The following is a 15,357-nucleotide window of genomic DNA, read 5'->3' on the forward strand; positions in this document are numbered from 1 at the left end:
GTGCTGACTAGAGGATGGTACTGACTAGAGGATGGTACTGACTAGAGGATGGTACTGACTAGAGGATGGTACTCTACTGGTACTGACTAGAGGATGGTACTCTACTGGTACTGACTAGAGGATGGTACTCTACTGGTACTGACTAGAGGATGGTGCTGACTAGAGGATGGTACTGACTAGAGGATGGTACTGACTAGAGGATGGTACTCTACTGGTGCTGACTAGAGGATGGTACTGACTAGAGGATGGTACTGACTAGAGGATGGTGCTGACTAGAGGATGGTGCTGACTAGAGGATGGTACTGACTAGAGGATGGTACTCTACTGGTACTGACTAGAGGATGGTGCTGACTAGAGGATGGTGCTGACTAGAGGATGGTGCTGACTAGAGGATGGTACTGACTAGAGGATGGTACTGACTAGAGGATGGTACTCTACTGGTGCTGACTAGAGGATGGTACTGACTAGAGGATGGTACTCTACTGGTACTGACTAGAGGATGGTACTGACTAGAGGATGGTGCTGACTAGAGGATGGTACTGACTAGAGGATGGTACTGACTAGAGGATGGTACTCTACTGGTACTGACTAGAGGATGGTACTCTACTGGTACTGACTAGAGGATGGTACTCTACTGGTACTGACTAGAGGATGGTGCTGACTAGAGGATGGTACTGACTAGAGGATGGTACTGACTAGAGGATGGTACTGACTAGAGGATGGTACTCTACTGGTGCTGACTAGAGGATGGTACTGACTAGAGGATGGTACTCTACTGGTACTGACTAGAGGATGGTACTGACTAGAGGATGGTGCTGACTAGAGGATGGTGCTGACTAGAGGATGGTACTGACTAGAGGATGGTACTCTACTGGTACTGACTAGAGGATGGTGCTGACTAGAGGATGGTGCTGACTAGAGGATGGTACTGACTAGAGGATGGTACTGACTAGAGGATGGTACTGACTAGAGGATGGTACTGACTAGAGGATGGTACTCTACTGGTACTGACTAGAGGATGGTACTGACTAGAGGATGGTGCTGACTAGAGGATGGTACTGACTAGAGGATGGTACTGACTAGAGGATGGTACTCTACTGGTGCTGACTAGAGGATGGTAGGTACTCTACTGGTGCTGACTAGAGGATGGTACTGACTAGAGGATGGTACTGACTAGAGGATGGTACTCTACTGGTACTGACTAGAGGATGGTACTCTACTGGTACTGACTAGAGGATGGTACTCTACTGGTACTGACTAGAGGATGGTGCTGACTAGAGGATGGTGCTGACTAGAGGATGGTACTCTACTGGTACTGACTAGAGGATGGTACTGACTAGAGGATGGTACTGACTAGAGGATGGTACTCTACTGGTGCTGACTAGAGGATGGTACTGACTAGAGGATGGTACTCTACTGGTACTGACTAGAGGATGGTACTGACTAGAGGATGGTGCTGACTAGAGGATGGTACTGACTAGAGGATGGTACTGACTAGAGGATGGTACTCTACTGGTGCTGACTAGAGGATGGTACTGACTAGAGGATGGTGCTGACTAGAGGATGGTGCTGACTAGAGGATGGTGCTGACTAGAGGATGGTGCTGACTAGAGGATGGTACTCTACTGGTGCTGACTAGAGGATGGTGCTGACTAGAGGATGGTGCTGACTAGAGGATGGTACTCTACTGGTGCTGACTAGAGGATGGTACTCTACTGGTGCTGACTAGAGGATGGTACTCTACTGGTGCTGACTAGAGGATGGTACTCTACTGGTGCTGACTAGAGGATGGTACTCTACTGGTGCTGACTAGAGGATGGTACTCTACTGGTACTGACTAGAGGATGGTACTCTACTGGTACTGACTAGAGGATGGTACTCTACTGGTACTGACTAGAGGATGGCACTGACTTGAGGATGGTACTCTACTGGTACTGCCTAGAGGATGGTACTGCCTAGAGGATGGTACTCTACTGGTACTGACTAGAGGATGGTACTGACTAGAGGATGGTGCTGACTAGAGGATGGTGCTGACTAGAGGATGGTGCTGACTAGAGGATGGTACTCTACTGGTGCTGACTAGAGGATGGTACTCTACTGGTGCTGACTAGAGGATGGTACTCTACTGGTGCTGACTAGAGGATGGTACTCTACTGGTGCTGACTAGAGGATGGTGCTGACTAGAGGATGGTGCTGACTAGAGGATGGTACTCTACTGGTGCTGACTAGAGGATGGTACTCGACTGGTACTGACTAGAGGATGGTACTGACTAGAGGATGGTGCTGACTAGAGGATGGTACTCGACTGGTACTGACTAGAGGATGGTACTCGACTGGTGCTGACTAGAGGATGGTACTCTACTGGTGCTGACTAGAGGATGGTACTCGACTGGTACTGACTAGAGGATGGTACTCGACTGGTGCGGACTAGAGGATGGTACTCGACTGGTGCGGACTAGAGGATGGTACTCTACTGGTGCTGACTAGAGGATGGTACTCTACTGGTACTGACTAGAGGATGGTACTCTACTGGTACTGACTAGAGGATGGTACTCTACTGGTACTGACTAGAGGATGGTACTGACTAGAGGATGGTACTCTACTGGTGCTGACTAGAGGATGGTGCTGACTAGAGGATGGTGCTGACTAGAGGATGGTGCTGACTAGAGGATGGTGCTGACTAGAGGATGGTACTCTACTGGTGCTGACTAGAGGATGGTACTCTACTGGTGCTGACTAGAGGATGGTACTGGCTAGAGGATGGTACTGACTAGAGGATGGTACTGACTAGAGGATGGTACTCTACTGGTACTGACTAGAGGATGGTACTCTACTGGTACTGACTAGAGGATGGTACTCTACTGGTACTGACTAGAGGATGGTACTCTACTGGTACTGACTAGAGGATGGTACTCTACTGGTACTGACTAGAGGATGGTACTCTACTGGTACTGACTAGAGGATGGTACTCTACTGGTACTGACTAGAGGATGGTACTGACTAGAGGATGGTACTGACTAGAGGATGGTACTGACTAGAGGATGGTACTGACTAGAGGATGGTACTGACTAGAGGATGGTACTCTACTTCCACCACTCCGAAGGCTACTGACCAACTCAAAGCTCCCCTTAGGTCTGAATACTTATGTAAATGTGATATTTCCTTGAATTTTTTTTAGCATTTCTAAAAACCTGTTTTTGCTTTGTCATTATGGGGTATTGTGAGTACAGTGCCTTGCAAAAGTATTCATCCCCCTTGGCTTTTTTCCTACTTTGTTGCATTACAACCTAGGAATTTGGATTTCATGTAATGGACATACACAAAACAGCGTGAAAGTGAAATGAAAAAAATAACTTGTTTCAAAAAATTATTTTTTTAAAAACACAGAAAAGTGGTGTGTACATAATTAGTTAAATAAAGTCCACCTGTGTGCAATCTAAGTGTCACATGATCTCAGTATATATACACCTGTTCTGAAAGGCCCCAGAGTCTGCAACACCAATAAGCAAGAGGCACCACCAAGCAAGAAGCACCATGAAGACCAAGGAGCTCTCCAAACAGGTCAGGGACAAAGTCCAGATCAGGCTTGGGTTATAAAAAAATAACTGACACTTTGAACATCCCACAGAGCACCATGAAATATATTATTAAAAAATGGAAAGAATATGGCACCACAACAAACCTGCCAAGAGAAGGCCAGCCACCAAAACTCACAGATCAGGCAAGGAGGGCATTAATCAGAGAGGCAACAAAGAGAGCAAAGATAACCCCGAAGGAGCTGCAAAGCTCTACAGCGGAGATTGGAATATCTGTCCATAGAACCACTTTAAGCCATACACTACACAGAGCTGGGCTTTACGGAAGAGTGGCCAAAAATAAATAAGCACGTGAGAGACTCCCGAAACATGGAAGGTACTCTGGTCAGATGAGACTAAAATTGAGCTTTTTGGCCATCAAGGAAAACGCAATGTCTGTCACAAACCAAACACCTCTCATCACCGAGAACAACATCCCACCATCAACACCATCATGCTGTGGGGATGTTTTTCCATCGGCAGGGACTGGGAAACTGGTCAGAATTGAAGGAATGATGGATGGTGCTAAATACAGGGAAATTCTTGAGGGAAAACTGTTTCAGTGTTCCAGAGATTTGAGACTGGGACGGAGGTTCACCTTCCAGCAGGACAATGACCCTAAGTATACTGCTAAAGCAACACTCAAGTGGTTTAAGGGGAAACATTTAAATGTCTTGGAAAGGCATAATCAAAGCCCAGACCTCAATCCAATTGAGAATCTGTGGTATGACTTATAGATTGCTGTACACCAGCAGAATCCATCCAACTTGAAGGAGCTGGAGCAGTTTTGCCTTGAAGAATGGGCAAAAACCCCAATGGCTGGATGTGCCAAACTTATAGAGACATACCCCAAGAGACTTACAGCTGTAATTGCTGCAAAAGGTGGCTCTACAAAGTATTGACTTTGGGGGGGGTGAATGTTATACGCGTTCAAGTTTTCAATTTTTTTGTTTTATTTCTTGTTCGTTTCCCAATAAAACTTCAAAGTGGTAAGAATATTGTGTGAATCAAATGATACACCCCCCCCCCAAAAAAAAAAATTCCAGGTTGTAAGGCAACAAAATAGGAAAAATGCCAAGGGGTGAATACTTTCACAACCCACTGTAGATTGAGGGGAACAAATAATTAAATTCAATTTTGAATAAGCCTGTAACATAACAAAATGTTTTTAAAAAGTCAAGGGTCGGAATACTTTCCAAATGCACTGTATGGTTCAACCTCATGTTTATATAATATAACTAAGGTATAGTCTAAATCCAAATCATTTCCCTCTCAGAGTTCAGAGGGCACACTGGACTCTCTGGCCGAGGAGTAGGGTTGATCCGAGCATTCTGACCTCACAATGGCAGTCAAGCACCGAAGCTAACAGGCTAAGGTTGGCTAGCTTGCTAGCTACTTCAAATCCAATTTTATTTGTCACATGCACCAAATACAACAGGTGTAAACCTTACTGTGAAATGATTACTTACAAGCCCTTAGCCAACAATTCAGTTTTAAGAAAATCCCTAAAAAAAGTAAGAGATAAGAATAACAAATAATTAAAGAGCAGCAGTAAATAACAACAGCGGGGCTATACACAGTCAATGTGTCAATGTGCGGGGGGTACCGGTGTCGAGGTAATTATGTACATGTAGGTAGAGTTATTAAAGTGGCTATGCATAGATAATGAAAGAGTAGCTGGGCATAAAGTAAGGGGTGGGGAGCAATGCAAATAGTCTGGGTAGCCATTTGTTTATATGTTTAGGAGTCTTAGGGCTTGGCCCTAGACTTGGCGCTCCGGGACCACTTGCCGTGCGGTAGCAGAGAGAACAGTCTCAAGGTTCAACCTCATGTTCATATAATATGTTATAGCATTAGGTCCACTCACCAGTTTGATAGCCACATATTCATTAGTGTACAGGTTCTTCCCCAGGCGTAGCTCTCCAAAGTTCCCACAACCAATCTTCTTCCCGACCCGAAAGTTAGGGCCCACCATGAGCACCCCAGAGTTGCTCCCTGAGCTGCGACTGCCATGCCCCGACCGGCTCCCTCCAGACTTTGACATCCTCTTCCCTTCCTCTGCCTCCCCCTTTCCTCCTCCTCTCTTGTCAAAGTCCATAAGTTTGTGGTACCCTGGCCTCTCCACGATTACGCCACTGCCATGCAGTCCTCAGAGCCGCCAAAACATCCACCAGACCGGCAGGGGGGCGGAGGGGAATGGAGAGGTGGAGGGAGCCAAGTCACCACACAGTGTAGGACTAGTACTGAATGTGTGAGTGTGAATATACTCTTTATGAGGCCTACGGCTGATAACTACTAATCAAGTTAGCAACAGTGAGGGTAGAGATCAGGTGAACTGATGAGCCATCCTCTTCTGTGGGTCTCTCTCTCGCTCTCTAAATCACCACCAGCATCAAAGCTGCATCTAAACCTAGGACTGGACTCACACTAGCTAACTAAGAAAGGCTATCCAAGCTAAAGGAAGAGAGGCTATCCTAGCTAAAGGAAGGAAGGTGCTCCAAGCTAAAGTAAGAAAGGCTATCCTAGCTGAAGGAAGAAATGTGCTCCTAGCTCCTGGCTGTGTGATTGATGTGGGCGTCGTCCTCCAGGGCCCACTCCTGGTGAGGTTGTGAAGGTGCAGTCATTCCCAGCGGTCTGATACACCTGGTGGAGCGGTTGGTTGGACAGACGGGCTAACACAACAGCTCTACACCTGGGGGAAGAGACAGAACGTCAACTGTTATAATCAGGGAATACTCCATTAATCTACAACACAGCAATTCAAATGGATCTCATATACACACAAACAGCTAGGTAGCCATAGCATGCTGTAATTCAACAATGTGTTTAAATCAATCGGTGAGGATGCCAGCTTTCCACTGCTTTCTCATCGAACCACCTTTCTCCATTTCCACAAGCGCCAAATACAGACATTTCAATTTCTCCAAACTCTGTTTCTCGATTGTGGTGTCTGGCGAACCGTGTTTCTAGGGCGACACAGTGTTTCCAGAGCGCGGTGTCTGGCCCACCGTGTTTCCAGAGCGCGGTGTCTGGCCCACCGTGTTTCCAGAGCGCGGTGTCTGGCCCACCGTGTTTCCAGAGCGCGGTGTCTGGCCCACCGTGTTTCCAGAGCGCGGTGTCTGGCCCACCGTGTTTCCAGAGCGCGGTGTCTGGCCCACCGTGTTTCCAGAGCGCGGTGTCTGGCCCACCGTGTTTCCAGAGCGCGGTGTCTGGCCCACCGTGTTTCCAGAGCGCGGTGTCTGGCCCACCGTGTTTCCAGAGCGCGGTGTCTGGCCCACCGTGTTTCCAGAGCGAGGTGTCTGGCCCACCGTGTTTCCAGAGCGCGGTGTCTGGCCCACCGTGTTTCCAGAGCGCGGTGTCTGGCCCACCGTGTTTCCAGAGCGCGGTGTCTGGCCCACCGTGTTTCCAGAGCGTGGTGTCTGGCCCACAGTGTTTCCAGAGCGTGGTGTCTGGCCCACAGTGTTTCCAGAGCGTGGTGTCTGGCCCACCGTGTTTCCAGAGCGTGGTGTCTGGCGCACCGTGTTTCTAAGGCATGGTATCGGGCACACAATCCTTCGAGGCCATGCAGAGTTCCTAGAGTGTGCGCACCTCCCACCTACCTCTATATCACGCAAGTTGATTTCTTATTCAGTCACTATAGCAGCTATAGGCCTGTATGTCGCTATAGGCCTGTATGTGCACTGCCGGTAAAACGTTTTAGAACACCTACTCATTCAAGGGTTTTTCTTTATTTTTACTATTTTCTACATTGTAGAATAATAGTGAAGGCATCAAAACTATGAAACGACACATATGTAATCATGTAGTAACCCCCCAAAATTTTATCAAAATAGATTTTATATTTAAGGTTCTTCAAATAGCCACCCTTTGCCTTGAAGACAGCTTGGCACACTATTGGCACTCTCAACCAGCTTCATCTGCAATGCTTTTCCAACATTCTTGAAGGAGTTCCCACATATGCTGAGCACTTGTTGGTTGCTTTTATTTCACTCAATAAAGTGCGCATTGGTCCGGTTTCTCCTAATTGAATGTGCCGGTTGCTGTGAGTATATATACCCGTTCTTTGTCAAATCGAGAGGACTGTTGTGAAGGTAACTTGTTACTTAGGTCTACAACTAATTCTCAGTGGTGAGAGTATGAACTGCCTGGTATAGGCTTACAGGCATTTTGCCTTTTGTAGCCATTTGGTTGCTTCTTTACTGCTGTTTATTGTTTTGACGTTTTGTCCATTTGTGTCAATTAAATACCAGAACATTATTGTCCATGTGTCGACTAAATACCAGAAGGTTATCGTCCCTTTGTGTCAAATACCAGAAGGTTATCGTCCCTTTGTGTCAAATACCAGAAGGTTATCGTCCCTTTGTGTCAAATACCAGAAGGTTATCGTCCCTTTGTGTCAAATACCAGAAGGTTATCGTCCCTTTGTGTCAAATACCAGAAGGTTATGGTCCCTTTGTGTCAATACCAGAAGGTTATTTTTGATTCATCTGGTACCATCTCTTCACCTGCTCTCCATTTAGTTTTAGTCTCAAAAATCACACTTCTTATAGAAAAACAACAATATTCAATGTTGTTATACCACAACAATGCTTAAACCACATCAGGAGACAACTTGAGGTCTGGGTGGGGGGGAAATCGAAGAAATTTAGATTTTTGGGTGTAGTTACTAGGGATGGACAATATATCGGTAAGCATATCAGAGTCGGCGGATATTTGCTAAAAACGGCAACATCGGCCCGATGTCCAGGTTAGGTGCAAAACCAATGTCAAAGCTGCATACCTGCATAACGTAGGAAGATGATGACGCCATGAAAAGTACAGCGCTACACAGCATTCCTAACCTGGCCCACAATGTCTGCTGTGTGGATCTATTTTAACGTTTCAAAGGAAGATAAAGGCCACATGCATCGTTTGTGCTGCTACTATTTCCCGAGGAGGGGAGAAAGTGAAATCTTTTAATACCACAAACCTAACTACTCATTAGAAAGTGCATCACCCCACCCAGACGTTCAGCAACTACTTAGAACAAGAAGAAAAAAACTAAACACACACTTACAACAACGAAACAAGATCAAGTCGAGCAGTCATTTGAAACTCAAAAAGGCAAAATCCATTAATGCCAAGACAATGGAATTCATTGCCCTTGACAATCAACCGTTCTCTGTCATGGATGATGTTGGCTTTCGCCGACTTGTCGAGCACTTCGAGCTCCGGTACACACTAACAAGTAGGCACTATTTTTCCAGATGTTGCCCTACCGGAGTTACACAGTATTGCTGAAATGCACATCCATGAGCTACTTGCTATGGGTGTCACTTATTAGCTTCAATAGCACCATGAGCATACTGAGTCTGACAGTACAGTGGGTCGACGAGGATTTCGCACTGAGGAAAGCCGTATTGCTCAAGAATGGGCTGGTTCTCACACCGCTGCTGCCATTTCAACAGCATTTGAGAACGTTTGAAACTTGAAACATGAACACACTCCTAACGCCATTCAAACAACTGACTGGAGAAACAAGACCATGAACCGCATCTGCAGCAGAGATATCCTATGTTTCACTGAGTCGTGGTTGAACGACGACACGGACAATATAGAGCTGGCGGGATTTTCCATGCACCGGCAGAACAGAGAAGCTACGTCTGGTAAGACGAGGGGTGGGAGTGTGTCTTTTTGTCAATAACTGCTGGTGCGCGATGTCTAATATTAAAGAAGTCTCAAGGTATTGCTCACCTGAGGTAGAGTACCTTATGATAAGCTGTAGACCACACTATCTACCAAGGGAGTTCTCATCTACATTATTTGTATCCGTCTACACAGACCGACACTGGCACTAAGAGCGCACTCAACCAGCTGTATAAGGCCATAAGTAAACAAGAAAATGCTCACCCAGAAGCGGCGCCCCTAGTGGCCGGGGACTTTAATGCAGAGAAACTTAAATCAGTTTTACCTCATTTCTATCAGCATGTCACATGTGCAACCAGAGGAAAAATAAATAAATCCTAGACCACCTTTACTCCACACACAGAGATGCACACAAAGCTCTCCCCCTGACCTCCATTTGGCAAATCCAACCATTTTTCTATCCTCCTGATTCTTGCTTAAAAGAAAAAACTAAAAGCAGGAAGTACCAGTGACTCGCTCAATACGGAAGTGGTCAGATGGCGCGGATGCCACACCACAGGACTGTTTTGACAGACTGGAATATGTTCCGGGATTCATCCAATGGCAATGAGATGTATACCACCTCGGTCATGGCTTCATCAATAAGTGCGTCGACGACATCGTCCCCTCAGTGACCGTACGTACATATCCCAACCAGAATAGCTGATCCTCAACACTGGGGCCCCTTACGGATGTGTACTTAGTCCCCTCCTGTACTCCCTGTTCACCCACGACTGCGTGGCCAAACAACTCCAACCCCATCATTAAGTTTGCTGACGACACAACAGTGGTAGGCCTGATCACTGACAACGATGAGACAGCCTGTAGGGAGGTCAGAGAACTGGCAGTGTGGTGCCAGGACAACAACCTCTCCCTCAATGTGAGCAAGACAAAAGGACCTGATCGTGGACTACAGGAAAAGGTGGGCAGAACAGGCTCCCATTAAAATCAACGGGGCTGTAGTGGACCGGGTCGAGAGTTTCAAGTTCCTTGGTGTCCACATCACCAACGATCTATCATGGTCTAAACACACCAAGACAGTCGTGAAGAGGGGACGACGAAACCTCCCCCCCTCCCAGGAAACTAAAAAGCTTTGGCATGGTTCCCCAGATCCTCAAAAAGTTCAACAGCTGCACCATCGAGAGCATCCTGACCGGTTGCAACACCGCCTGGTATGGGAATTTCTCGGCATCTGACCGCAAGGCGCTACAGAGGGTAGTGCGTACGGCCCTGTACTTCACTAGGGCCAAGCTTCCTGCAATTGCCGACATCCCAAACTGCCCCCTATTGCCGACATCCCAAACTGCCCCCTATTGCCTAAGGGTGAAATGGCCCCCCTGAATAACAGGCTGTGGTTTTGGCTTAACTGTGTTGTGAAAAAAATGCCACCTAGATAACACAGCAGGACATATCTGGAAACCAATCATGATAACTTTTCATTGCATGTTTGTAATAACAAAATTAGACCACCATTTTAATTAGATAAGGTCAAGGACATGACAAACTAAAACAAAGTATTAGAATGTGCAGAATTGTCTCTGACATTAGTCAGCTACTATGTGTTACAATATACAGCTGTATGTGCATTTAGAAATGTTGCATAGTGCTCTGGGCGGTATCTTCGTAGGTAGACATCCATTTTTCCTCTGATCGTCAAACAGAACTAAAAGGTGGAGGGGGAGAGGAGAATTATCCAGGACAGAAAGTAGAATGGAAGTTGTGTTGAAAGCTGTATGTCATTTACTGCAGCTGCCTGCTCAGCGTCTGACTGACGGAGTTAGAAACCAGAGCCTGTCTCATCCTACAGTACAGCTACTGGTCAGGTCCAGAAACCAGAGCCCACCTCATCCTACAGTACAGCTACTGGTCAGGTCCAGAAACCAGAGCCTGTCTCATCCTACAGTACAGCTACTGGTTAGGTCCAGAAACCAGAGCCCACCTCATCCTACAGTACAGCTACTGGTCAGGTCCAGAAACCAGAGCCCACCTCATCCTACAGTACAGCTACTGGTCAGGTCCAGAAACCAGAGCCCGCCTCATCCCACAGTACAGCTACTGGTCAGGTCCAGAAACCAGAGCCCACCTCATCCTACAGTACAGCTACTGGTCAGGTCCAGAAACCAGAGCCCACCTCATCCTACAGTACAGCTACTGGTCAGGTCCAGAAACCAGAGCCCGCCTTATCCTACAGTACAGCTACTGGTCAGGTCCAGAAACCAGAGCCCACCTCATCCTACAGTACAGCTACAGGTCAGGTCCAGAAACCAGAGCCCACCTCATCCTACAGTACAGCTACTGGTCAGGTCCAGAAACCAGAGCCCACCTCATCCCACAGTACAGCTACAGGTCAGGTCCAGAAACCAGAGCCCACCTCATCCCACAGTACAGCTACAGGTCAGGTCCAGAAACCAGAGCCCACCTCATCCCACAGTACAGCTACTGGTTAGGTCCAGAAACCAGAGCCCACCTCATCCTACAGTACAGCTACTGGTCAGGTCCAGAAACCAGAGCCCACCTCATCCCACAGTACAGCTACTGGTCAGGTCCAGAAACCAGAGCCCACCTCATCCCACAGTACAGCTACTGGTCAAGTCCAGAAACCAAAGCCCGTTTCATCCTACAACTACAGACAGGAAGTGTTATCTAGTGTTTGAGTACCAGCTCTAAAAATACACCCCCCTCTCTCTCTCTTTCCCCAGCCAAGCTTTCTCTCTTGTGCTCTGTCCGATCACCCCCCTCTCTCTCTCTCTCTCTCTCTCGCTTCCCCAGCCAAGCTCTCTCTCTAGTGCTCGTTGCCACTCTGTCCTATCACCCCCCCTCTCTCGCGCTCTCTCTTTTCCCGGCCAAGCTCTCTCTATAGCGCTCTCTACCTCTGTCTGTCCTATCACCCCTTGCTCTCTCCAGCCCAGCTCTCTCTGCCTCGCCCTCTCCAGCCCAGCTCTCTGCTTAGAGGAACGGACCTCCCACTCTCATGTCAGCTGTTGTGGACAGACAGAACGACAACTCTGAGGTGTCTGTACAATAAAGACATCAAGGACACTTGTCTTACTGGGGGAATAAAAGACATCAAGGGCGTTTTCCTACATGAGGCATGTTTAACCTTGCTTCAAAGTAGCCGAGGCAAAAATCTGACCATATCAGTGAGAGCAATTATTAAATAAATAGACTTCCATATATTAAGATCATCAAGGACATGAACAAAGCTGGGACCGAGAGACTGAAAAACAGCTTCCATCTCAAGGCCATCAGACTGTTAAAGTAACCACCTGGTTACTCAACCCTGCTGCCCTATATCCATAGACATGGAATCAGTCACCTGGTTACTCAACCCTGCTGCCCTATATCCATAGACATGGAATCACTCACCTGGTTACTCAACCCTGCTGCCCTATATCTATAGACATGGAATCACTCACCTGGTTACTCAACCCTGCTGCCCCATATCTATAGACATGGAATCACTCACCTGGTTACTCAACCCTGCTGCCCCATATCCATAGACATGGAATCACTCACCTGGTTACTCAACCCTGCTGCCCCATATCCATAGACATGGAATCACTCACCTGGTTACTCAACCCTGCTGCCCCATATCCATAGACATGGAATCACTCACCTGGTTACTCAACCCTGCTGCCCTATATCTATAGACATGGAATCACTCACCTGGTTACTCAACCCTGCTGCCCTATATCTATAGACATGGAATCACTCACCTGGTTACTCAACCCTGCTGCCCTATATCCATAGACATGGAATCACTCACCTGGTTACTCAACCCTGCTGCCCTATATCCATAGACATGGAATCACTCACCTGGTTACTCAACCCTGCACCTTAGAGGCTGAAAGAAATTTGGAACCACCTAGATTCTTCCTAGAGCTAGCCGCCGGGCCAAACTGAGCAATCGGGGGAGAAGGTCCTTGGTTAGGAAGATGACCAAGAACCCGTTGGGGACTCTGACAGAGCTCCAGAGTTCCTCTGTGGCGATGGGAGAACCTTCCAGAAGGACACCTATCTCTGCAGCACTCCACCAATCAGGCCTTTATGGTAGAGTGGTCAGACGGAAGCCAATCCTCAGTAAAAGGCGCATGACAGCCCGCTTGGAGTTTTCCAAAAGGCACCTAAAGGACTCTCGGACCATGAGGAACAAGGTTCTCTGGTTTGATGAAACCAAGATTGAACTCTTTGGCCTGAATTGCAAGCTGCACATCTGAAGAAAACCTGGCAACATCCCTACGGTGAAGCATGGTGGTGGCAGCATCCCTACGGTGAAGACAGTGGTGGTAGCATCATGCTGTGGGGATGTTTTTCAGCAGCAGGAACTGGGAGACTAGTCAAGACCAAGGTAAAGATGAACGGAGCAAAGTACAGAGATCCTTTTGAAAACCTGCTCCAGAACACTCCGGACCTCAGACTGGGGCGAAGGTTCACCTTCCAACAGGACAACGAGACTAAGCACACAGCCAAGACAACACAAGAGTGGCTTCGGGACTCTGCATGTCCTTAAGTGGCCCAACCAGAGCCCAGAACTGGAGAGACCTGAAAATAGCGACGTTCCCCATTCAACCTGACAGAGATTGAGAGGATCTGCAGAGACGAATGGGAGAAACTCCCCAAATACAGGTGTGTCAAGATTGTAGAGTCATACCCAAGAAGACTTGAGGCTGTAATCACTGACAAAGGTGCTTCAACAAAGTACTGAGTAAAGGGTCTGAATACTTATGTAAATGTGATATTTCAGTTTTGTATTTTTTATAAACGTACAAACATTTCTAAAAACCTGTTTTTGCTTTGTCACTATCGGGTATTGTATGTAGATTGATGAGTCAAAAAATATATTTTTTAACTGGGCTGTCCACTGCTCAGAGAGGTGATGTTTAACTGGGCTGTCTACCGCTCAGAGGTGATGTTTACCTGGGCTGTCCACTGCTCAGAGAGGTGATGTTTACCTGGGCTGTCCACTGCTCAGAGAGGTGATGTTTACCTGGGCTGTCCACTGCTCAGAGAGGTGATGTTTACCTGGGCTGTCCACTGCTCAGAGAGGTGATGTTTACCTGGGCTGTCCACTGCTCAGAGAGGTGATGTTTACCTGGGCTGTCCACTGCTCAGAGAGGTGATGTTTACCTGGGCTGTCCACTGCTCAGAGAGGTGATGTTTAACTGGGCTGTCCACTGCTCAGAGAGGTGATGTTTAACTGGGCTGTCCACTGCTCAGAGGTGATGTTTAACTGGGCTGTCCACTGCTCAGAGAGGTGATGTTTAACTGGGCTGTCCACTGCTCAGAGGTGATGTTTAACTGGGCTGTCCACTGCTCAGAGAGGTGATGTTTAACTGGGCTGTCCACTGCTCAGAGGTGATGTTTAACTAGGCTGTCCACTGCTCAGAGAGGTGATGTTTACCTGGGCTGTCCACTGCTCAGAGAGGTGATGTTTACCTGGGCTTGTTGCAGATAGAAGTGCAGCCTAATGAATGGAGCTGACAAACTTCACGTTGGCCCTGGTCAAAAGTAGTGCACTACGGGAAATAGGTTGCCAGTTGGGACACAGTGTTGACAGAATGGCTGTAATAGATACTAGGTTGCCAGTTGGGACACAGTGTTGACAGAATGGCTGTAATAGATACTTGTTTGCCAGTTGGGACACAGTATTGACAGAATGGCTGTAATAGATACTAGGTTGCCAGTTGGGACACAGTGAGGACAGAATGGCTGTAATAGATACTAGGTTGCCAGTTGGGACACAGTATTGACAGAATGGCTGTAATAGATAATAGGTTGCCAGTTGGGACACAGTGTTGACAGAATGGCTGTAATAGATACTTGTTTGCCAGTTGGGACACAGTGTTGACAGAATGGCTGTAATAGATACTTGTTTGCCAGTTGGGACACAGTGTTGACAGAATGGCTGTAATAGATACTAGGTTGCCAGTTGGGACACAGTGTTGACAGAATGGCTGTAATAGATACTAGGTTGCCAGTTGGGACACAGTGTTGACAGAATGGCTGTAATAGATACTAGGTTGCCAGTTGGGACACAGTGTTGACAGAATGGCTGTAATAGATACTAGGTTGCCAGTTGGGACACAGTGTTGACAGAACGGCTGTAATAGATACTAGG

General features: G+C 47.3%; 1 protein-coding gene across 1 annotated transcript in view; it reads right to left on the reverse strand.

Moving 5' to 3' along the window:
- LOC135507556 (casein kinase I-like) overlaps positions 1-15,357 on the reverse strand; it is a 34,720-nt gene that overhangs the window by 14,048 nt on the left and 5,315 nt on the right. Inside the window, exon 2 of the mRNA XM_064927069.1 lies at positions 5,443-6,267. Coding sequence (XP_064783141.1) covers positions 5,443-5,673 — 231 coding nt within the window. The 5' untranslated portion in view covers positions 5,674-6,267. The remainder of the gene's footprint in view (positions 1-5,442; positions 6,268-15,357) is intronic.

The sequence above is a fragment of the Oncorhynchus masou genome, chromosome 3 (assembly GCF_036934945.1).
Source record: "Oncorhynchus masou masou isolate Uvic2021 chromosome 3, UVic_Omas_1.1, whole genome shotgun sequence".
In the NCBI taxonomy this organism is placed as follows: domain Eukaryota; kingdom Metazoa; phylum Chordata; class Actinopteri; order Salmoniformes; family Salmonidae; genus Oncorhynchus; species Oncorhynchus masou.